The 23,454-nt window shown below is 47.7% G+C and overlaps 1 protein-coding gene across 4 annotated transcripts in view; it reads left to right on the top strand.

The window, feature by feature from the left end:
- Positions 1-23,454, top strand: part of sphkap (SPHK1 interactor, AKAP domain containing) — a 667,284-nt gene that overhangs the window by 522,146 nt on the left and 121,684 nt on the right. For all 4 annotated transcript variants that reach the window (XM_072474078.1, XM_072474074.1, XM_072474075.1 and 1 more), the window contains one exon: positions 16,602-16,716. In XM_072474078.1, the coding sequence (XP_072330179.1) occupies positions 16,602-16,716 (115 nt within the window). The remainder of the gene's footprint in view (positions 1-16,601; positions 16,717-23,454) is intronic.

Below are 23,454 nucleotides of genomic sequence, written 5' to 3'. Positions count from 1 at the left end.
GGACCAATTAACATTGAATAGCGTTGCCGGCCTCGCTGGGCAGAGCCCCAGGAAGCTCGCGGCATTTCCCGCTCGCTGCAGCACTCTGAAATCCTTCCGGAGAATCACGCTCTGTATCTGCCTCTCATTGCTGTCTTCTGACTCTGTGTTCTTCAATTTTTCTTTTTTTTAACTATGTGTCAACGCATCTGCGTTCGCAGCTACAGGATTCTTTCCGCTTCTGTGTGCATGTGGTATATGAGAGATAATACAAAGCCATGAAAACATTTTGATTTGATTTGATTTATTGTCACATGTATCAAAGTACAGTGAAAAGTATTTTTCTGCGGCCGAGGAACGTACGCAGTACGTACATAGTAGACACAAGAATAATCAACAGGGAACATTGACAAATGGTACATCGACAAAACAGTGATTATAGTGCGGAACAAGGGGCCAAACAAAGCAAATACATGAGCAAGAGCAGCATAGGGCATCGTGAATAGTGTTCTTACAGGGAACAGATCAGTCCAAGGGGGAGTCGTTGAGGAGTCTTGTAGCTGTGGGGAAGAAGCTGTTCCTATGTCTGGATGTGCGAGTTTTCAGACTTCTATACCTTATGCCTGATGGAAGGGTCTGGAAGAAGGCAATGCCTGGGTGGGAGGGGTCTCTGATAATGCTGTCTGCCTTCCTGAGGTAGCGAGAGGTGTATATAGAATCAATGTGGGGGTGAATTTGTGTGATGCGCTGGGCTGAGTTCACCACAGTTTGCAGCTTCTTGCGATCTTGGACCGAGCATTTGCCATACCAGGCTGTGATGCAGCCAGAGAGGATGCTCTCTATCGCACATCTGTAGAAGTTTGTGAGAGTCGATGCAGACATGCCAAATTTCTTTAGATCCGTAGGAAGTAGAGACATTGTTGGGCTTTCTTGACTGTTGCATCAACGTGAGTGGCAGCACGGTAGCACAAGTGGATAGCACTGGAGCTTCACAGGGCCAGGGTCCCAGGTTCTATTCCCCGCTGGGTCACTGTCTGTGCGGAGTCTACACGTTCTCCCTGTGTCTGTGTGGGTTTCCTCCGGGTGCTCCGGTTTCCTCCCACAGTCCAAAGACGTGCAGGTTAGGTGGATTGGCCATGTTAAATTGCCCTTAGTGTCCAAAGGAGGGGTTATTGGGTTACGGGGATGGGGTGGAAGTGAGGGCTTGAGTGGGTCGGTGCAGACGCGATGGACCGAATGACCTCCTTCTGCACTGTATGTTCTTTGAGTGGACCAGGACAGACTGTTGGTGATGGTGACCCGCAGGAACTTAAAGCTATCGACCATCTCCACTTCGGAGCCATTGATGCAGATGGGAGCGTGTGTCGTGCTAAGCTTCCTGAAGTCGATGATCAGTTCCTTGGTCTTTCCAACATTTAGAGAGAGGTTGTTTTCGGTACACCATGCAACCAAGTGATTTATCTCCCTCCTGTAGTCTGATTCGTCGTTTGAGATACGGCCCATCAGTCGTATCATCCGCAAACCTATAGATTGAATTGGAGTTAAATCTTGCCACACAGTCATGTGTCTATAGGGAGTACAGTAGAGACTGAGCACACATCCTTGCGGAGTTTGTATATCAGTCTTGTTGGGATAATGGTGTTGAAGGCGGAGCTGTAGTCTATGAACAGCAGTCTTACGTAGGTATCCTTGTTGTCGAGGTGTTCGAGTGTTGATTGCAGAGCCAATGAGATAGCGTCTGCTGTGGACCAGTTGCGGTGATAGGCAAACTGCAGTGGATCGAGATCGTCTGCGAGGCTGGCAGTGATCCGTCTTGATGAGCAGCAGCTCCTCATGATGAATTATGATTCAATTTTCAATTTAGAATTTTCCTTCCAAGAAGGTCAAGAGCACTACTTAATTTGCTCTTGGAAAACAGTGTGGGGCCACTTCAGCTCAGTTGGCTGGACAGCTGACTTGTGATGCAGAGTACCACCAACAGTGTGAGTTCAATTTCTGTAACTGCCTGAGGCTATTCATGAAGGCCCACCTTCTCAATCCTGCCCCTCACCTGAGGTGTGGTGATCCCAAGGTTAGATTCCAGGCTGATTCCTGGGATGGCAGGACTGTTCTATGAGGAGTGATTAAATTGGTTAGGATTATATTCATTGGAGTGTAGAAAAGTGAGAGGGGAACTCATACAAATTTATAAAATCCGAACAGAATTAGACCAGGTAGATTCAGAAAGAATGTTCCCAAGGAGTCGAGAACTAGTGGCCACAGTTTGAAGATAAGGGGCAAATCTTTTAGGACTGAGGTGAGGAGAAATGTCTTCACCCAGAGAGTGGTGAATCTGTGCAATTCACAACCACAACAAGTAGTTGAAGTGAAAACATTGGGAGCAATCCTCCGGCCATGCTGTACCGGAAAAGCAGCTCGCCACAGCGCAGCTTGGGTGGTGAAAGTCGGGAAACCCTGCGTCCGGGATCTACCCAACTCAGGACGCTTCGTGAGATTCAACACACAAGACTTTGCAAGAGGAATCCCGCCCACAATGGACGGCATCACCTTTTAGCAAATCTGCATATTAGAGCGAGGCAGTGAGCCTTATTCTAATGTGCAGATTCCCGAGGTACCTGAGGCTTTGGGAGTTAATCCCTTCACCTTGGAGATCTCAGGCGAGCGCCGTTTGGTACTGGTCCCCAGAAACGGGGACCAGACCGAACGGCAATCATGTGGGTCTCCAAGGGGATTGGAGGCCCCCAGCTGCAAGCCCTTTTGGGCAGGTTGGTGCCCTGACCCTGTTGGTGCCACCTGGGTACACTAGCAGGGCCACTGCCAAGGTGCCAGCTTGGCACTGCCAAACTAGCATTTTTCTGTGCACGTGCGATCGTGCCGGGGTTGCCCGCAGTGGGAGGGGTGGGGCGGGGATTCTTTTCTGGGCATCAGAGTTAAATGGCGTTCTGATCTCTCGCTACAATGGGGAGTTCTGGTGAGCAGAGCTCCCCATTGTAAAAAATTGCCCTTGGCCACGCATTCCCTATTCAGGCCCCATATTCACAGCGAATCGCGTTGAATAGCCATGTGTTTCGCGGCACTGCGACTGCCGGGAGACACGTGGCTAAACATACTCACTTGGGGACTTGGTTCCCTCTTTGGAAGCTCGCGCCGATTGTGTAACTTCAAGAAGCAATTAGATATAACTCTTGGGGCTAAAGGGATCAAGGGATAGGGCAGGTGGAGGCCGGATCACGGTATTGAACTTGATAATCAGCCATGATCATAATGAATGGCACAGCAGACTCGAAGGGCCGATTGGCTTCCTCCTGGTTCTATTTTCTGCGTGTGTTTCTATATCGATTACCACCAGTCAGTTCCCTCCGTCAAAGGAGAAAGCAGCCTATGGGACTCTATTCTACTTTACTTTACAGATAAGAACAGGAATAATAGCATACCATAATAAAAATAAATATCTATATATAAAGATCAAAAACAAAAACCCTTTGAGAAGGTATTTAATGAATGCAACCATGGGGGGACAAACACTCCTATGGATTAAAGTGCTGCCGTAACTGAGACTAAAATGGACATTAAGGCATTTAATACAAGGGTATATGAGCTTGGAGAAGCATGGATTATTCAGACAAATTATAAATAGCTGTAAGAAATGTCTACACTTTATGTGAGTAATGTTTGACAAATATGACGAGGAGTAATATGCATGCTGTCATCCGGTCAGATTTGGTGAATGTGTGTGGAAGATTTAGATGGAATTTGATTTTCAATTGCTGTGGGGGTGAGGTCAGATGTGGGCACACTTTGAAAGTAACGCTCCCAGAGGGGACAGGGAGCTGCTGATCCGCTCACCTCCATATTAACTGCCAGTTCAGTTCCTTGAAGAACTTGTTAATAGGCTGGTGAGGGCAGATAGCATATCAGCAAAACAAAGCAGTCAGGTGCACATTAGTGCACAAATGCCAGGGGGCAATGCTCCGAGGGACAGAAAGCCATGGTTCTGCCGAACAAATCCTTTTTTAAGAAAGTGGCCATTGTCTCAGTGGGTCTAGTACCTTAATGTTGACCACTTGACCACTTGTCTGTGCCATGAGGCTGCTGGACCTCTAATCTCCTGCTTCCTCTATTCTGCAGGGCAGCAGCAAGCCCACTGGTAACTTCTGCCTGTCTGTGGGGCGTGCACTCAGTTTCTGCTTCCTGGCAACACTCGGCACCTCGAACTGGGCACTAAGCATGCAGCTGGCCCAATTTAGGGGACATGCATTTTAAAATGGAGTTGCCTCAGCAATGCAGACGTCACACAGGGTGGGGGCGCGGTAATGATACGGGCATTCTCAACCCCAGATTGAAAATAAAGCCCGTGGTGCACGGTGATTGTAGCTTCCAGTAAAATCGATTACTTATGAAAACTGGCATCTAGTGAAGTGTCTGGGATGAAAAGGCCCCCTTTAAATAAATATTATTGGAGGAAATGGAGTGGAAGAAGGGTAATTTTTAAAAATTAATTTGTGGGATATAGGCGTCGCTGGCTGCACCAACATTTGTTGCCCATCCCGAATTGCCCTTGAACTGATTGGATTTCCGAGGACATTTAAGAGTGAACCACATTGCTGTGGATCTGGAGGCACATGTAAGCCAGACCAGGTAAGGATGGCAGATTCTCTGTTTGCATTACTGGCATTTGTTGAGTCTCGTTGGAAAGCACATGGATGTTTCACACAAGTGGTGTTTCTTGATTGCAGCTGGAACTGGAGAAGATGTTTTAGCCAAGTGTGTCTGGTGACTCCAGGTGGGAATGGTCAAAGTTTTAGACAAGTGGGCCTTGGTCAATCTGTTGCTGTAATTGATGAAGATATGTGTATATTTTAAATAAGAAATCCCTTGCCTCATTTAACAAATTGGAACCATAATAACAAAAAATATTCTTTTTTTTAATAGTTCCACATGATAATTTAAAGGCTGCAATTTTTGCTTCCACAATTCAATTCTCAGAATGTATGGCGGAATTGGAACAATATGTAATAGCGTGAATGTTCTGGCAGCAATGAAACTGCCAATGCTCATCGTCATTAATCCTCTGAAACTAATAGCAACTTCTGTAGTCAGCACACGAGGGCAATGGGGAATGGTAGATGTTCTGCAGTTAAACTTGGAAATCGAGAAGTTGCTGTCAGTGTTCCCAAGAGGCTCTGCCAGTGAAGTTTCCCTACTCTACATCAATTAAAAAGCATTAAACTGAGAACTTTCACTACAATTAGCCTTGCTGGATAAATCCTTAAACGTTAAGGCTGGAATTCTCCGCTGTTGGGATTCTCTCCCTCCCCCCCCCAAACCTGTGGGTTTTCCGGCATTATGGTGTGGCTTCAATTGGAAATCCCATTGGCAAACAGCGGGAAGAGAGAATCCCGCTGCCAGTGAACGACACGCTGCCGAGAAACAACTCAGCTGGGAGACCAGAGAATCCTGCCCTATACTTTGTTGAATGAGACACAACTGCGTTTTTAATGGCACAGTCAGTTACAAATTAACAGCCTCATTGGTGCTGGAAGGGTAATTAAAACTGAAAGTCTTGAGTGACGGTTTCCTCCCACAGTCCAAAGATGTGCAGGTAAGGGGAATTGGTCATGCTAATATTGCCCAAAGGTTAGGTGGAGTTACAGGGATAGGAGGGAAAATAGGGAGAGTACTCTATCGATACAAGGGCCGGTGCAGACTCGATGGACCGAGTGGCCTCTTTCTGCACTGGGATTCTATCATTCTATGATTTCTAACTTCCTGCATTGCAGTCTGTGAGAATAAATCAATATTTCTTTTTATTCATTTACGGGATGTGGGATGGCTGGCTAGACCAGTATTTATTGCCCATGCCTAGATGCCCTTCAAAAGGTCGTAGTGAGTTGCCTTCTTGAACCACTGCAGTCCTTGAAGTGTAGGTACCCCCAGAGCTACAGGATTTTGACCCAGCGACAGTATTTCCAAGTCAGAGTGATGAGTGACTCGGAGGGGTACCTCCAGATGGTGGGGTTCCCAGGTATCAGCTGACCTTGTCCTTCGAGATGATGGTGTTCCAAACTCAGTATCAAGGCCCGCGGGTGTGTCGGGGGCTGGTTTCGAGGGAGGGGGGGCCGCGGCGCTCAGTCACGGCATTTCTGATCATAGGTGGAATGCCCAATGGCCATGACAGGCTTTTAAAAATGCCGGCCATGATGGACATTTGAGATAGCTGGCCATCCCACACATGCGTGCCGGAGCAAGCAGCGCACAGACCCGAAGCCCAGCGGGGTGGACCGCCTCCTCCTGCCGTCAGCACCCTGTCCAGGGCCAGGTTTTTTTCAGCAAACATAGGTACATAGAAGATAGGAGGCCTTTTGGCCCTTCGAGCCTGCTCTGCCATTTATCGCGGTTATGGCTGATCATCCAACTCAATAGCACAATCTTGCTTTCTCCCCATAACCTCTGATGCCATTCATCCCAAAAGCTATATCTAGCCACCTCTTGGATATATTCAATGTTTTATCATCAACTACTTCCTGTGGTAACGGATTCCACAGGCTCACCACCCTTTGTGTGAAGAAATGTCTCCTCAGCTCTGTCCATAATGGTTTACCCTGAATCCTCAGGCTGTGACCCCTGGGGCGAAATTCTCCGGTATCGGCGCGATGTCCGCCGACTGGCGCCCAAAACGGCACAAATCAGTCGGGCATCGTGCCGCCCCAAAGGTGTGGAATGCTCCGCATCTTTGGGGGCCGAGCCCCAACCTTAAGGGGCTAGGCCGGCGCCGGACAAATTTCCGCCCCGTCAGCTGGCGGAAAAGGCCTTTGGTGCCCCGCCAGCTAGCGCGGAAATGACATCTCCGGGCGGCTCATGCGCAGGAGTGTTAGCGGCCGCTGACAGCATTCCCGCGCATGCGCAGTGGAGGGAGTCTCTTCCGCCTCCGCCATGGTGGAGACCGTGGCGAAGGCAGTAAGGAAAGAGTGCCCCCACGGCACAGTCCCGCCCGCGGATCGGTGGGCCCCGATAGCGGGCCAGGCCACCGTGGGGGCACCCCCCGGGGCCAGATCGCCCCGCCCCCCCCCCCCAGGACCCCGGAGCCCACCCGCGCCGCCTTGTCCCGCTGGTAAGGTAGGTGGTTTAATCTACGCTGGCGGGACAGGCTTTTTAGCGGCGGGACTTCGGCCCATCCGGGCTGGAGAATCGCGGGGGGGGGCCCGCCAACCAGCGCGGCGCGATTCCCGCCCCCGCCGAATCTCCGGTGCCGGGGAATTCAGCAACCAGCGGGGGCGGGATTCACGCCACCCCCCGGCGATTCTCCGACCCGGCGGGGGGTCGGAGAATCTCGCGCCTGGTTCTGGACACACCCACCAGCGCGAATATCTTCTCTGCATCTACCCTGTCTAGTCCTGTTAGAATTTTATACATCTCTATGAGATCCCCCATTATTCTTCTGAACTCCAGCGAGAACAATCCCAACCTAGTCAATATCTCCTCATAAGACAGTCCCGCCATCTCTGGAATCAGTCTGGTAAACCTTCACTGCACTCCCTCGTGAACAAGAACATCCTCCTCAGAGAAGGAGACAAAAACTGCACACAATATTCCAGGTGTGCCCTCACCAAAGCCATGTATAATTAAAACAACACATCCCTGCTCCAGTACTTGAAACCTCTCTCAATGAAGGCCAACATATCATTAGCCTTCCTTACCGCCTGCTGCACCTGCATGCTTACCTTCTGCGACTGGTGCGCAAGGACACCCAGGTCCCGCTGCACACTCCCCTCTCCCAATTTACAACCCTTAAGGTAGTAATTTGCCCTCCTGTCTTTGCTTCTAAAATGAACAACCTCACACTTATCGAAATTATATTGCATCTGCCATTGATTTGCCCTCTCGCCCAACCTGTCAAGATCATGCTGTAGGATCCCTGCGCCCTCGTCACAGTTCACCCTCCCACCCTACTTGGTATCATCTGCAAACTTTGAGATGTTACATTTTGTTCCCTCATCCAAATCATTAATATATATTGTGAATCCCTGGGGTCCCAGCACCGATCCCTGTGGCACCCCACTAGTTACTGCCTGACAATTTATTTCCTCTCTGCCAACCAGTTTTCTATCCACCTCAATAAACTTCCCCCAATCCCTTGTGCTTTAATCTTGCACAATAATATCTTATGCGGGACTTTGTCAAACGCCTTCTGAAAGTCCAAATATACCATTTCGACTGGCTCCCCCTTGTCAACTGTACTAGTTACATATTCAAAGAATTCCAACAGATTTGTCAAGCATGATTTCCCCTTCATAAATCCATGCTGATTCTGACTGATCCTGCCATTGCTTTCTAAATGTTCCGCTACAAAGTTCTTGATAATGGATTCAAGAATTTTCCCCACTACCAATGTTAGGCTTACTGGTCTATAATTCCCTGCTTTCTCTCTACCTCCCTTTTTGAATCTTGGAGTGACATTAGTTGCCCTCCAATCTTCAAGGACTGTTCCAGAGTCGATGGAATCCCAGAAGATGACCACCAATGCATCCACTATTTCCACAGCCATCTCCTTACGTACTCTGGGATGCAGACGGGGTCCTCCCACCAGAAGCGGCAGCAGAGTGCAGGTCTCGCACCCCGTATGCTGACATCACGTGTTCTATGCACAAGAGAGATTCCTCCATTTTGCAGCTGCCAGCAGTGCGGGTGTGTATTCCTCGGCCTCTGGTGAACAATCCATGTAGAAGAAGCTGAAAACAGGAACAAAGCAGCAAAAAGATGATTACTTGAGGTATGGGTTATTAATTGTGCCAGGAAGCCAGTAAAATGAAAGTTTAAAACCCTCAAAATGTCAAAGACATTTGAAGACTAAACAATGGCAAGTTTGAGGAGCAACCTCTTTATTTTTTTCAGTGGATGCAGTGAGATCTTAAATCATCAGCTGAAGTCATCATAAGAATTGTAAAATTGAATAACAAAGCAAGTGACATTGTGAGGACCAAGCAGGCTCACCTGTCACATTGAAGGTAAGTGAAAATGGTGGGTCACGAAGGTCAGCCGGCATGGATCGCAAAGGTCAGCCGGCATGGGTCGCAAAGGTCAGCAGGCATGGATCACGAAGGATGGCCGGTCGGTAAAAATGGGTCCTGGGCAAAAAAGTTTGAAAACACTATTCTAGATGGGAGTGGTTGTGGGTTTGGAAGGTGCTGTATAAGGAACCTTGGTGAGTTACTGCAGTGCATCTTGTAGATGGTACACACGGCTGCCACTGTTCATCGGTGGTTTGAATGTTTGTGGAAGGGGGAGCAATTAAGTGGGCTGTGTTGTCCTGGATGCGGTCGAGCTTCTTGAGTGTTGTTGGAGCTGCACTCATCCAGACAACTGGACAGTATTCCATTGCACTCCTGACTTGTGCCTTGTAGATGGTGGACAGGGTTTGGGGGGCCAGGAGGTGTGTTACACACCATAGGATTCCTTTGACGTACTCTGGTAGCCACACTTTTAATATGGCTAGTTCAGTTCATTTTCTGATCAATGGTAACCCCCAGGATGTTGATTGCAGGGAATTCAGCGATGGTAATACCGTTGAATGTCAAGGGGTGGCGGTTAGATCCACTCTCGTAGGAGACGGTCATTGCCTGACACTTGTGTGGCGCATGTAACATGCCACTTGTCAGCCCAAGCCTGGATATTTTCCAGGTCTTGCTGGATTTGGACATGGTCTGCTTCATTAACCGAGGAGTTGCGAATGATGCTGAACATTGTGTCGTCATCTGCAAACATCTCCACTTCTGACCTTATGATGGAAAGGAGGTCGTTAATGAAGCAGTAGAAGATGGTTGGGCCGAGACACTCCCCTGAGGAACTCCTGCAGCGATGTCCTGGAGCTGAGATGATTGACCTCCAACCATCATACCCATCTTCCTTTGTGCCAGGTATGATTCCAATAGCGGAAAGTTTTCCCCCTGATTCCCATTGACTCCTATTTAGCTGGGGCTCTGTGATGCCACACTCGGTCAAATGCTGCCTTGATGTCAAGGGCAGTCACTCTCACCTCACCTGTGGCATTCAGCTCTTTTGTCCATGTTTGAACCAATGTTGTAATGAGGTCAGGAGCTGAGTGACCCTGGCGGAACCCAAACTGAGTCGGTGAGCTGGTTATTGCTGGGTAAGTGCTGCTTGATAGCACTGTTGATGACTCCTTCCATCACTTTTCTGATATGGAGAGTAGACCAATAGGGAGGTAATTGGCTGGGTTGGATTTGTCCTGTTTCTTGCGTACAGGACACACCTGGGCAATTTTCCACATTGCCGGGTAGATGCCAGTGTTGTAGCTGTACTGGAACAGCTTGGCTAGGAGTGCGGCCAGTTCTGGAGCACAAGTGTTCGGTACTATTACTGGATATTGTCAGGGCCCACAGCCTTTGCAGTATCCAGTGCCTTCACCTTTTCTTGATATCACGTGGAGTGAATGTATTGGCTGAAGACTGAGATCGGTGATGCTGAGGACCTCATGAGGAGACCGAGATGGATCATCCACTCAGCACTTCTGGCTGAAGATTGTTGCGAATGCATTAGCCTCGTCTTTTGCACATATGTGTTGGTCCTCCATCATTGAGGATGAGGATATTTGTGGAGCCTCCTCCTCCAGTGAATTGTTTAATTGTCCACCCCATTCATGGCTAGATGTGGCAGGACTATAGAGCTCAGATCTGGTGCATTTGTTGTGGAATCGCTTAGCTCTGTCTATTTCTTGCTGCTTATGCAACACAAGTAGTCCTGTGTCGTAGCTTCACCAGATCAACACCTATTTTTCGGTATGCCTGATGCTGCTCCTGCCATGCTCTCCTGCACTCTTCATTGAACCAGGGTTGATCCCTTGGCTTGGTGGTAATGGTAGAACGGAGGATATGCTGGGTCATAAGATTGTAGAATGTGGGTGAATACAATTTTGCTGCTGCTAATGGCTCACAGCACCTCATGGATGCCCAGTCTTGCGTTGCAGGGTCTGTTTGCAGTCTATCCCATTTAGCACGGTGGTAGTGCGACTCAACACAATGGAAGGTACCCTCAATGTGAACGGGACTTTGTCTCCACACGGACTGTGCATCTGCAGCAGGCAGATTGGTGAGGATGAGGTCAAGTATGTTTTTCCTTCTTGTTGGTTCCCTCACCACATGCTGCAGTCCCAGTCTAGCAGCTATGTTCTTTAGGACCCAGCCAGCTCATTCTGTGGTGATACTACCAAGCTACTCTTGGTGATGGACATTGAAGTCCCCCACCCAGAGCATATTCTGTGCGCTTGCCACCCTCAGTGCTTCCTCCAAGTAGTGTTCACCATGGAGGAGTACTGATTCATCAGCTGATAGTGGCTGGTATGTGGTAATCAGCAGGAGGTTTCCTTGCCCATGTTTAACCATATTTAACCTGAAACCATGAGAATTCATGTGGTCCAGAGTCGATGTTGAGGACTCCCAGGGCAATTCCCTCCTGACTGTATACCACTGTGTGGCCACCTCTGCTGTGTCTGTCCTGCCAATGAGACAGCACATACCCGGGAATGGTGATAGTAGTGTCTGAGATATGGGGCGGGATTCTCCCCCACCCAGCGGGGCGGGGGGTCCCGGCGTGATGGAGTGGCGGGAACCACTCCGGCGTCGGGCCGCCCTAAAGGTGCAAAAGTCTCCGCACCTTTAGGGGCCAAGCCCTCACCTTGAGGGGCTAGGCCCGCACCGGAGTGGTTTCCGCTCCACCGGCTGGCGTGGAAGGCCTTTGGCGCCACGCCAGACAGGGCCGAAAGGACTTCGCCAGCCTGTGTAACTCGGAGCGTCAGCGGCTGCTGACGTCATCCCCGCACATGCGCAGGGAACGGGGTCTCTTCTGCCTCCGCCATGGTGAAGACTATGGCGAAGGCAGAAAAAAAAGAGTGCCCCCACGGCATAGGCCCCCCCCAGCGGATCAGTGGGCCCCGATCGCAGGCCAAGCCACTGTGGGGGTACCCCCCGGGGCCAGATCACCCCGCGCCCCCCCCCCCCCCAAGGACCCGGCCCGCCTGCTCCCGCCGATAAGGTAGGTGGTTTAATCCACGCTGGCGGGAGAGGGTTGGCAGCGGCAGGACTTCGGCCTATTGTGGGCCGGAGAATCGCCGGGGGTGGGCCCGCCGACCGGCCCAGCGCGATTCCCGCCCCCGCCAAATCTCTGGTGGCGGAGAATTCGGGACACGGCGGGGGCGGGATTCGCGCCAACCCCCGGCGATTCTCCGACCCGGCGGGGGGGGGGGGGGGGGGGGGGGGTCGGAGAATCCCGCCCATGGTCTGTAAGGTATGATTCTGTGAGGATGACTATGTCAGGCTGTAGCTTAACTAGTCTGTAAGACACCTCCCAATTTTGGCACAAGCCCCAAGATGTTAGTAAGGAGGGCTTTGCAGGTCAACAGGGCTGTGTTTTCCCTTGTTTCCGGTCGGTGCCCATAGATGTTTCTGACTTGAAATTCTGATATTCCAGAAGCTTTTGCATTGGGTGCAATTTCAACATGCCATCTGGTTTGATTACTGGTCACTCACTAGATATTATTGATTATTGAACATATGGCGAACTCTTTCTTGCAGGATCATCCATGTCATCCTGATAATGGGGACATCCCATGGACTTATCACCATAGCAACCACGAAGAAAGATAAAATCCAGTCAGACTTGCAAATAAACTGATTTCAAAATGTTCAATGATAATGAAATTTTCTGGCGAAGTCTGTTGAATTGAAATAAAATTTAGTAATAGCATCATCTAATCACATGCAGGGGCAAGTGTCGGAAAATAATTTGAGCGTCTTTATCAATTCAGGTATTATCCATTAGCCATGTATTCACAATAGTTAACGTTGTCATGATATTCAGGTAAACATATCACATACATACTGATGGACAGATCAACGGACCAATCAACACACACACAACACCACAGCCAATCACAGGCAAGAGCATACACAGGACAAAACAGAGAACATGACACTTCCTGAGCATTCCAGCAGGAGACAGCTCAGGGCACAGAGCTCACAGCAAGCCACTCAGACATCCACCATGTGCTGAATGCCACTTCAAGATAGTATTAGGAATAGGTCCACAGATTCTAGGGTTATGATCGAACCTCAGTAACCAGTTTACCACTGTAAATAAATGTTTGCAATAAAACTGAGTTGTACCATTCGCAACCATGTTGGTTCGTCTGTGTAGCAGAGTACCCAACACATCAAACGTGTTTTAACTTTCATTGTGTTCACTGTAGATTATTTTCCTGATCGTTCACTGACCTTCTGCTGTATCTGCTGAAAGAGGTGCCCTGTCCGCAAAGCCCATGGAATTGTTTCAGTGACTTATTTTCACACTGAGGAAATTACAGCGGAATCTCTTTAAACACATTACTAGTTTACCAAGAAATGGACGCTTGCAACAGGAATTATCCTTTGATGGCGAATGCTATAAATAGTAGTTTCTAAAACAGCTACTTTGCACATCTGTGCTCAAATTCAATTAATCACTTGTTCACTAATTCAAACTGAGCAAAGACCGAGTGCTTACCCAAAATCTGCGATTTCACACAAAATTGATTATACATCTAAAATATGCTGCTGCCTGCTATTTAGCAATGATTGGATGGGAGATGGGGTTATGATAATTATGACGTGGATAATTTCGAGGTGAGGGATTACAGGAGACACACAGCAAAGGTAAGTATGAATTGGTTTAGGTCCCATTTCCACTTTGGGTCTCAGAACCTGGGATCCGGAAACATTTCAGTTCCGCTCCGGTTAATTTCAAGCTGTTTGTTGCGCACTAATTGGAAACTCTTTTTTTTTTCTTGACTTCAGTATGCATGAATGAATCAGTACTGCCACACCGATTTCATCTGTTAAGACGTCTTTCCAGCACAAGTATTATTCTTCAAGTGACAAGCAAATCAAGCCAGTGCTTTGATGGAAACAGGGCTCTGCAGAATTTAAGAGTAGATATTAGACTCCCTGGAATTCATATCAATTTCTCACTGATGAGTTTTGTAATCACTTCATTGGTGACTGGAAGCTTAACTGCACAAAAAAGCCATTCATAGCATGCTAATGGACCACTATGTGCAAAGTGAAAGAATGAGCGGGATAGTGATCTGGTTTATTCAAATTATGTGAACTACAAAGAAAAAGGAAATAACGGACAGCACGGGGATTCAGTGGTTAGCACTGCTGCCTCACAGCGCTGAGGACCCAGGTTCGATCCCAGCTCCAGATCACTGTCCGTGTGGAGTTTGCAAATTCTCCCCGTGTCTGCATGGGTCTCACCCCCACAACCCAAAAAGATGTGCTGGGTAGGTGGATTAGTCCCGCTAAATTGCCCCTTAATTGGAAAAAAGAATTGGGTACTCTAAATTTATTTACAAAGAATTAAAAAGAAATAGGAAATGGAGTGATTCACACTAATTCTATAAGACTAATTTATAATTCTTTACAGCAGATGATCATATTAAAGAATGCTTTAACTTAATTTAAAATAATTCCAATCAGGCAACAGTGGAACTCCAAATCAGACCTTGAAACACATCATGAAATATTACTTTGGCCTGGTTATTTAACCTAGATGTTAATGTGTGATTAGTTTTGTTGTCAGCAGTATTCAGAAGAAACAGAGATTGTTCGCCCTTTGCAACTCAATTCAGTGCAAACGATTTTACGTAATTGTGGTCACTTGAAGGTTTAAAAAAAAGGAGCAATTATGTGATTTGGCCAATTGGAATTCTATGCCCTGGTAATAAATTGTAGAGGGGTATGTCCACTCAAATGCTGTGCAATAGGACTAGCTATGAGAGAGTGGGTACGCTGGAATTTGACTGAATGAATGAGAAAGGAAATTGTCTACCAAACAGGAGTGAATATTTACAAGTTTAGTCCTTTGTAATGGAAATGAGTAGGGAGGAATTTAATGCTGTGGGATTATATGTATGGATCAGATATATGGTTATCTGAAATAAGCAAATTTTTAACAGGTGCAGATGACTTTTACATTTAATGAAAACAGCCATGAGAGAAAGGAGACAAACAGTATAGACAAAGAGCTGAATGACAGTGAAGGTCATTATTAAAGAGCGAAACAGTGTTCACACAGAGCGAGAGTGGGGAAGGATGGAGTGAAGAATAGAAAGGCTGTGAGTAATGGTAACCAAAAGATCAGGCAACAAGTCAGGATTCATGTAGCAGAGGGCAATGAGTAAGGACGGAGGCTGTCATAAGGGAGGCGGTGGAAAAAGCCATTTACTTTCTCTCCATTTTCTTCTAACTTCTCCCACTGACCCCACAAAAAAATGGTGAGCCCAGTGATGGAAGGTGTCAATAGATGTGTCCCTGATGTAACCAATGAGATCTGATCATAATTCTTGAGGGCTTGTTCTTTTATTGTGGTAAAAAAAACGTATTTTCCTTTCCTCCTTTGCTTAAGCAAACGCATGTGTTCCCTTTGTGGCACGATATAATGGTGTACCAATTGGTGCTGTCACAGAGAGCTTATTTCTATTGAAACAATGTTCTTAATTTTCACATTTAATGAACTATTGCCCTGGTCAATAAAGCATAATTAGGTATTGATTGTACTGCTACTATTCTGCTCTGTATACCTAGTTTGTTAATCTTTTCATCAAAGAAGTTAAGTTGCAGTGTTGGAGCATTCCATTGATGTCTTTTCTATGCCAAGCAATGCACTAAAAGAGATACCGATCAAAGCAAGACTTGTATTTTTGTGCTTCATTACCATGCCTCCACTCAAGTCTTTCGGTCACGGGTGCAGCTTCGGAAACTGCAACCACCAACAAGGAGAGACCTGGAGTGGTGCTACTCACTTCCACAGCAATCCTACTGACAGTGGTCATCTGCCTCCTGCTGTTCTTCCCACCCCCTAAGACCTACCTGAGAGCCTTGGCCAGCATGGCAAGCAGCTTTCAATACTTTTCTGAAGTGGCCAAGCTGACTCCAGAGGCATGACAGGTTGTCTAAATTGTTAAGTGAGGCCTGAGGCCCAGTATCGGGCCAGCCTCAAAACTTTCTGGTTGGGCCACAAGCTAAGAGGCAAAGAGTAAAGGGGTAACATCAGGAGCACCTGATACTGATGTTACTACTGATGTAACTATGATGCAATATTATATGACTAGGAGACCGAGTACTGGTGGGAAACAAAAATATAACCTCGTGTAGAGTACTGAGGTGTACATAAATCTGTAAATAAACAAGAATGCTTTTTTATGAGTAACAGTCGATGTTAGCATTCTTAAGGTGACTGACAAACCCTAAAGAACCTCCATCTAGACCCCAAACTTGAGGCAAAACAAGAGGCTACGCAGTGCTGCGTCAGGGCATTAAATTGAGCCGAAATGAATTTTAGCCCCCTGTGTTCAGATCGTGTTGTTTGAATCAGAGATCAAGGTCATTATAAATAGGCCCTATCTTCCACATAAACTGGAATATTATTTGCATGCTAATGGAAAGAATTGCAGGTAATAAGCTCTTAACAACCAGACAAAAGGAAAAGCCGGTGCTTCCAATAGAACCTGCAATAAAAATGTACCAGTTTAGTCTCAGTATTTTACATCCATTATCTTTCTTCTATTGCAGTGAATTTGAAGCCTCACAAATGCGCCAACTCGCAGATCACTTTGAAACAATTCCAGGCAGTGAAGCAGAAAGCTCCACATGCGCTACAGGGAGCTCCATCACAGCATGTAAAAAGGTAAATAATCTTACCACTTCAACGCAAAATGCACTCCATATGTGACTTGCGATTTCTTGTAGACACCACACAGCAGGCAATTGCACAGCTCCAGAATAGATGGGAGCTGACAGCTAGCAAACAAATTCTGTTCAAATAATTTTATGCTGAGGATCTAAGAATTACTTCTGGACAATGTAATAGCTATGCCGTTATGAATGTAATCACACGTCAAAGACAAAATACACGAGTTATCAGCACCTAGGGAGAGACCACTCCTCAAATACAATAAAACAGATTTAAAAAGCAGCACAATGGAGCAATTTGATGGTTTACATTATTTGGTCTCTTCAGTTAGATCACGGGAAGCAACTCACTTCCAGCCGTCTTTTATTCCCTAAACGAACAATAGGATTCCCTCTTTTGGATTCCAGCCTTTACCATTCTCCAAGTTATCCATTATTATTCCATATATCAATTGGCCAAACCTTTCAATTAGATTCCAGTCTGTAACTTCATTCCAGGTACTGCTATAAAGTAAAGCAGTCAGCAGACTCCACGCAGCTGGAGGGAGCAATAAGGTTGTAAGATTAAGTGATGTAAAGGTATGTAGGGAGAGGAAAATGGCAATTATTTTTTTAATAAGCAGCTGAAAGAAGTGAAGAACACATTAAAAAAGAAAAATAGCAAAATTATATCAAATGTTCTTGTTCATAAGTAGCAGAATTCTATCTGAGGTTACCCAGGGTCAGGGCAGCTATGGTGATATTTCCTTTGCCAACCTTTTCTTGAATCCAGGTCTGAATCATAGTTGTAATAAGATATGGAGCTGTGTCAATCTGACAGAACCAGAATCTGATCATATTGATTACTTTTTTTCGTTATGGGATGTGTGTATTGCTGGCAAGGCCAGCATTTGTTGCTCACCTTTAACGTCATTTGAAAAGGTAGTTAGCTACGTGGAGAGGCTGAATAGACTCAGACTGTTTTCATTAGAAAGACGGAGATTGACGGGTGACCTGATAGAGGCCTACAAGATTATGAGGGGCATGGAGAGAGTGGATGGCCGGGCACTCTTTCCCAGGGTGGAGGGGTCAGTCACCAGGGGGCATAGGTTTAAGGTCCGTGGGGCAAAGTTTAGAGGAGATGTGCGCGGCATGTGTTTTACTTAGAGCGTGGTGAGTGCCTGGAATGCATTGCCAGGGGAGATTGTGGAAGCAGATAGGTTAACGGTGTTCAACAGGCATCATGACAAACATGTTGATGCACTATCAATTACCACAAAGACGAGAGCAGTGGAATAATCGCGGCTTTATTGAGCAAAATGTTGTGCCTCCTGTAGCTGGAACCAGAATGGCTGCAGCACCGGCGAGCGCACACATTTATACGCCGCCTACTGGGCGGAGCCAGCAGGCAGGGATTTACCCATGTACCTCTATTATACGGGCAGTGCCCTAATACATGTAATACAACTAGTGGTGACTACCACACACGTCGATAGGATGGGTATAGAGGAATACGACACAAGGAAGTGCTGAGGGTTTTGGCAAAGGTTGGTATCATGTCCGGTACAGGCTTGGAGGGCCGAAGGGCCTATTCCTGTGCTGTATTGTTCTTTGTTCTTTGTAATGGTCAGCCTCCTTTTTGAAGCACTGCAGTCTGTGAAGTGTAGACACACTCACAGTGCTCAGAGGTTCCAGAATTTTGACACAGTTGCAATGAATGAACAGCGATATATCTCCAAGTCAGGATGGTATGTGACTTGTGGGTAAACTTGTAGGTAGTAGCATTCCCATCCTCCTGCTGTCTTTGTTCTTCTAGGTGGCAGAGGTTACGGGTATGGGAAGTTCTGTCGAAGAAGAAGCGTTGTTGAGTTGCTGCTGTTTATCTTGGAGATGGTACACAGGCAAGCATGTGGAGGGGATGAATGTTTAAAGTAATAACTATGATATAGGGTGCGATTCTCCAGCCGCGTCCGCCCGGCGACTGGAGAATCCAGCCCAACGTCAATGGAGTTCTCCATTGTAAGCAGCTCACCTGTGGCTTTCTTGCGGCGGACGGGGCAGAAGAATCCAGCCCATAGTTTCAATAGGAACTTAGAAGAGTAAAAATTATCTCTGGAAATTGTATTAATTGCACCATTATAAACTCATCAATGACATAAAATGTACCAATATTCACTGACTAGGCATAATGATTTCTGAATCAGGAGGCCCAATAATCAATAGAAATGTGTCCAGAGGTTTTATCAACAGATGTGAAACAAGTTTCTGGTGCTTTAGCTATGTTGAACCTCCATAAGTAACTTGTCTGAGGGACGATACCTATTTCACAAGTACGATATCTGGTTCACAAGTACGATACTTGTCTCGCAAGTACGATACTTGTCTCGCAAGTACGATACTTGTCTCGCAAGTACGATACCTGTCTCGCAAGTACGATACCTGTCTCGCAAGTACGATACCTGCCTCACAAGTAAGATACCTGTCTCACAAGTAGGACACCTGTCTCACAAGTAGAATACCTGTCTCACAAATAAGATACCTGTCTCACAAGTAGGTTAGCTGTCTCACAAGCACGATACCTGTCTCACAAGTAGGATACCTGTCTCACAAGTAGGATACCTGTCTCACAAGTAGGATACCTGTCTCACAAGTACGATACCTGTCTCACAAGCACGATACCTGTCTCACAAGTAACAGAACTCAGTTAGGTTAGAGATGGGTGTGATCGGAGTAGATTCTCATGAGCTGGGAACCCAGTCTCTAAAGTCAGGAGAACGCTTTGCAACTCTGTGCAACCTCTCCAGAGAGCTTCAGGAAAAGTGGGGGGGAGGAATGATTACTAATGTGTGACAGATCGGCCAGGGGTTTGATGGGCGAGTGAGGGGCTGGGTCAGACAGCAGGGCGCAGGGTGATCTGGAGAGGTGGTTGGTCGACTGCAGAAGGTGAGTTGATTGGTGGAGAGTGAAGCAGAGGGGTTCAATCAGGAGGTTGATCAGAGAGAGCTGACCATCCTTTGTGTGAGGTCAGATTCTGAGTGGGGGAAGCCAGAGACCATTTGATTAAATAATTACGTGCAGGTTTCTGGTAAACTATAAATTCTTTAACTTATGCTTTCTCCTGCTTCCAAGTGGTTCAGTTTGGTGGCTTCAGTAGGGATAGAGGCAGGCTCACCATTCCCCTGCTCAGGCGCTTTTGGCCGATGACCTCTCATGCCAAAGCCTGCTCAACCTGGACCTGTGCCGGGTAAGACTGGCCATCAGGAGACGAGGCAGCATGTAAGAAATTGGCTGAGGAGAGGCAACAGTTGAGATATGAGAGACAAGGAATGCTTTCCATTGAGATCCCATTTATCATCATTCATCTTGATCAGCAGCACCTCACCCCAATCATTCTACTAGGAGTAGCTTGGTGAAAATCAGTTATTCTCATAACCCAGGCAGCACGGACATGGATGATGCCTGAATTTCAAGCAATGGTCACAAGTTAATCAGGCATCACATTCCTTATGCTCGTTTTGGGGGGTTATTCAATTTTGCCCCCTTAAATTTCAGCAGACACTGAACTCCCACGAATGAACATAGTAAAGTAGCTTCGTAATTTAATGTAATGTACATCAGTCCGTCACGGGGAGGAAATCTTTCCCTCAATATCATTTAGCTTCTTTTTTGTTGTTTCAAAATTAATCATTTGTCTGAATCGGATGAAGTTCTTGGCCGATGAAATCACATTTAAAGAGCTCCAAAATCTTTCTGGGTGAGCTGAATTTGTTCTCTTAACATCTTACAAAAGGTCAGCAAAGCTTGGCTGTCGTTGAATCTCCACCACCCGGCCCCACCCCACCCTGCCAGTTTGCAGGATGGTTGACCCATAAATGCTCTAAATAATCAAGTGAAGAGCTCATATCCTACCACTTTGTGATCCAATTTAACAGTGCACTAATATTCCGTGCCTCTGGGGCACTCAGATTGCATTCAGTGTTCATTTGAGTGGAATAAATTGTAAGCGACTGCCAAATTGAGAGCTGTGACATGAAAGATTTTGGAGTCGGTGATACTGCTGATAATAATTAATGGGGAGTCTCATGCTGACTTGCCAGGAGGTACATCCAGTATTATCCATCCTCCGAAGGAGAGGTCGAGCATCAGGAAAATAATGCTGCTTGTTTTATGTGGTATTTTCTTGGTTGGAAAGCCACCAGCAAATCCTAATGACCACTTTCAATTTGCCGTGGTCCCGTGCGCGCGGTCGACACGGCGCCGGTCGGGGGCAATCGGAACAGGCCTCCGCGGCCCTTTTTTCCGCAGTCGACTGGCCGAACTCCCGCTGGCGTGGTTTACATGTGGCACCACCCGGCGGGAGCTCGGACCCGCGGCCGCGGTGACGGTCCTGGTGGGGGTCGGGTGTATCTGACTCCGGGGGGGCCTCAGCGGTGGCCAGGCCTGCGATCGGGGGTCACCGATCAGCGGGCCATCGCGATCGGGGAGGGACTTACCTTCCTCCGCGCGGGCCTGCTGTGCGGCTCCGCCATGTCGGTGGCGCCCGCGGCGAGGTGGGCCGCCGTGCACATGCACGGCCCGCGCGGTCTAGCTAGCATGGCCCCGCCGGCAGCCAGAGCAACGGGACGCATGCCGGGGCTCTGCTAGCCCCCCCCGGAAAACAGAGAATCACCCTGGACCTTCGAGGAAAAAGCCCGGAGTGATTCTCGCCCGTTTTCTGGCGAGTGTGGGGACAGAAGGGAGAATCCCGCCCCATGTGTTTAGCCAGGAAACTGAAGCCTCTGGCTCAATGCCTGCGTTAAAATACCCAAGAAAGGCAGTTCAGATTAATGAGGTATTATCAAAGCAGCACAAAATCCATAAGGAGGGATTCCCCCACCCCCGCGCAGTGTGCTTTCTTGCAGCGGACGTGGCTCTTCATTGGCTACCGGCTTCTAGTCCCCCTGACGTCAACAGCGTTTTGCACTGCTTGCCCGTGACGTGACCAGGGATCCCTCCATGGGACGTTGCCTTCGGCAGGACCGAAGCTCCTATCCGCGGGAGGGGTCGGAAAATCACACCCATAGAATGATGCAGCATAGAGACGGCCATTCGGCCCATCGTGCCTATACCAGTATTCAGTTAATCCTATTACTGCCTTGATATTTCCCCGTAGTAATGTCATTTCTGTTCCCCTCAGTCACTGACCCAATTCTCTTTTGATTATGTTATTCGATATGATTGAATATGCTTCCAACGCGTTTTCAGATAGTTAAAAAATCCCTCATGTCGCCTCTGGTGCTTTTACCAATCAGCTTAAATCTGTGACTTCTGGCTACCAGACGAAATAGTTTCTCCAAATTAATTTTATTAAAACGTTTCATGGTTTTGATGCCCCTACTTGTCAGCGGTTGGGGGCAGGAGTTGTGCTATGGGGGGAGAGGGGGGCCAATCACCGGACCTCAGTGTCGGGCCATCCGTTCAAAGTGCCGGCCCAATAGTGGGATTCAGAACAATGTGCCGAGAGCTCCCCGCCATGCATACATTTCCATGGAAATGGAGAGTAAATTACTCCTGGGCGCCACTCCTCGTGCCAGCTGGTGAAAGGAGCGCCGCTTGGCAGCGATACTAGTTTGGCGGGCTCCCAAACGGAGAATTCAGCCAAAGGTTTGAAATTCCAGTTACCCACGAGAAGAATAAAGCCATAAGATTCTACAGTTTTAAACAAACAAAAGTAAGCTTTACTTTACAAAGTTGGAAAAGTAAAACAAATTATAATATCTATCTTATTCTCTAACATTCAGCATTAAGATGAGGTAAGTAAGAATTAACAGGCAAACTGGAGTTGAGCACGCCACACTGCATATTTTTATAAAAATCTTTTTTTTGGTCACATTTTCATCATACAGACCAGAAACAAAGGAAAAACAAACAAAGAACAACGGCCCCTCCAATATACAGCCTATAACCTCGACTCGTAGATTCAACAAAAGTATAAGTTAAAAACAGAGATAACAAACTAAAGCCCCCACCCCCACTCCCTCCCTCCCCCACAGCCCACTGGTGATCAATGGCAACAAACTCTCCTTAGCTCACATTTCATTTTTTCCAGGGTTAAAAATTCCAACAGACCCCCCTGCCACGCTGAGTCACAGGGTGTAGAAACTGACCTCCACCCCAGCAGGATCCGCCTGCGAGCAATTCTGAACCCTTCCTCCTGTGCCAACCCATACTTCTCCCCCAACACCTTCAGCTTTGCAAATCATCCTCCCAAGAACAGGGCCGGGATTCTCCCTTCTGGGGACAAAGTCCCCATGCCGGCGGGACTGGCCAAAAACGGATGGCCGCTCGGCCCATCGGGGCCCAGAGAATTTCCGGGGGGGGGGGGCCGCTGCCAACGGCTCCCGAGCGGCGTGGCGTGAATCCCGTCCCCCCCGGGGATTCTTCGACCAAATGCCGCCCAAAATCTTTCACTATCTTAATCCACCTCTCCTCTCATCTCCGAAACCTTTCACCCTCCCGCCCCAGCTCGAACTTATGATTCCCCCTAATCGGCATTCCCCCCGACCCAGCCCCCAGCTTAAAGTGCTGTCTAAACTGCCTCCAGACCTTCAATGTTGCCACCACCACCGGACTCCTCGAATACTTGCCCGGGGACATTGCCAGCATCCTCAATCCCAACTCCCTGCACATGCTTTCTTCCATTTAACCCCACCAGGACTCTTCCCTCCCCCGTCCCCAGCCTCCCCCCGCCTCCCTCCCCCTCCCCACTCCTCCT

This window comes from Scyliorhinus torazame, chromosome 14 (assembly GCF_047496885.1).
Source record: "Scyliorhinus torazame isolate Kashiwa2021f chromosome 14, sScyTor2.1, whole genome shotgun sequence".
NCBI lineage: Eukaryota > Metazoa > Chordata > Chondrichthyes > Carcharhiniformes > Scyliorhinidae > Scyliorhinus > Scyliorhinus torazame.
Note: the sequence above shows the minus strand (reverse complement) of the source record. Positions and strands in the feature narration are given on the sequence as shown.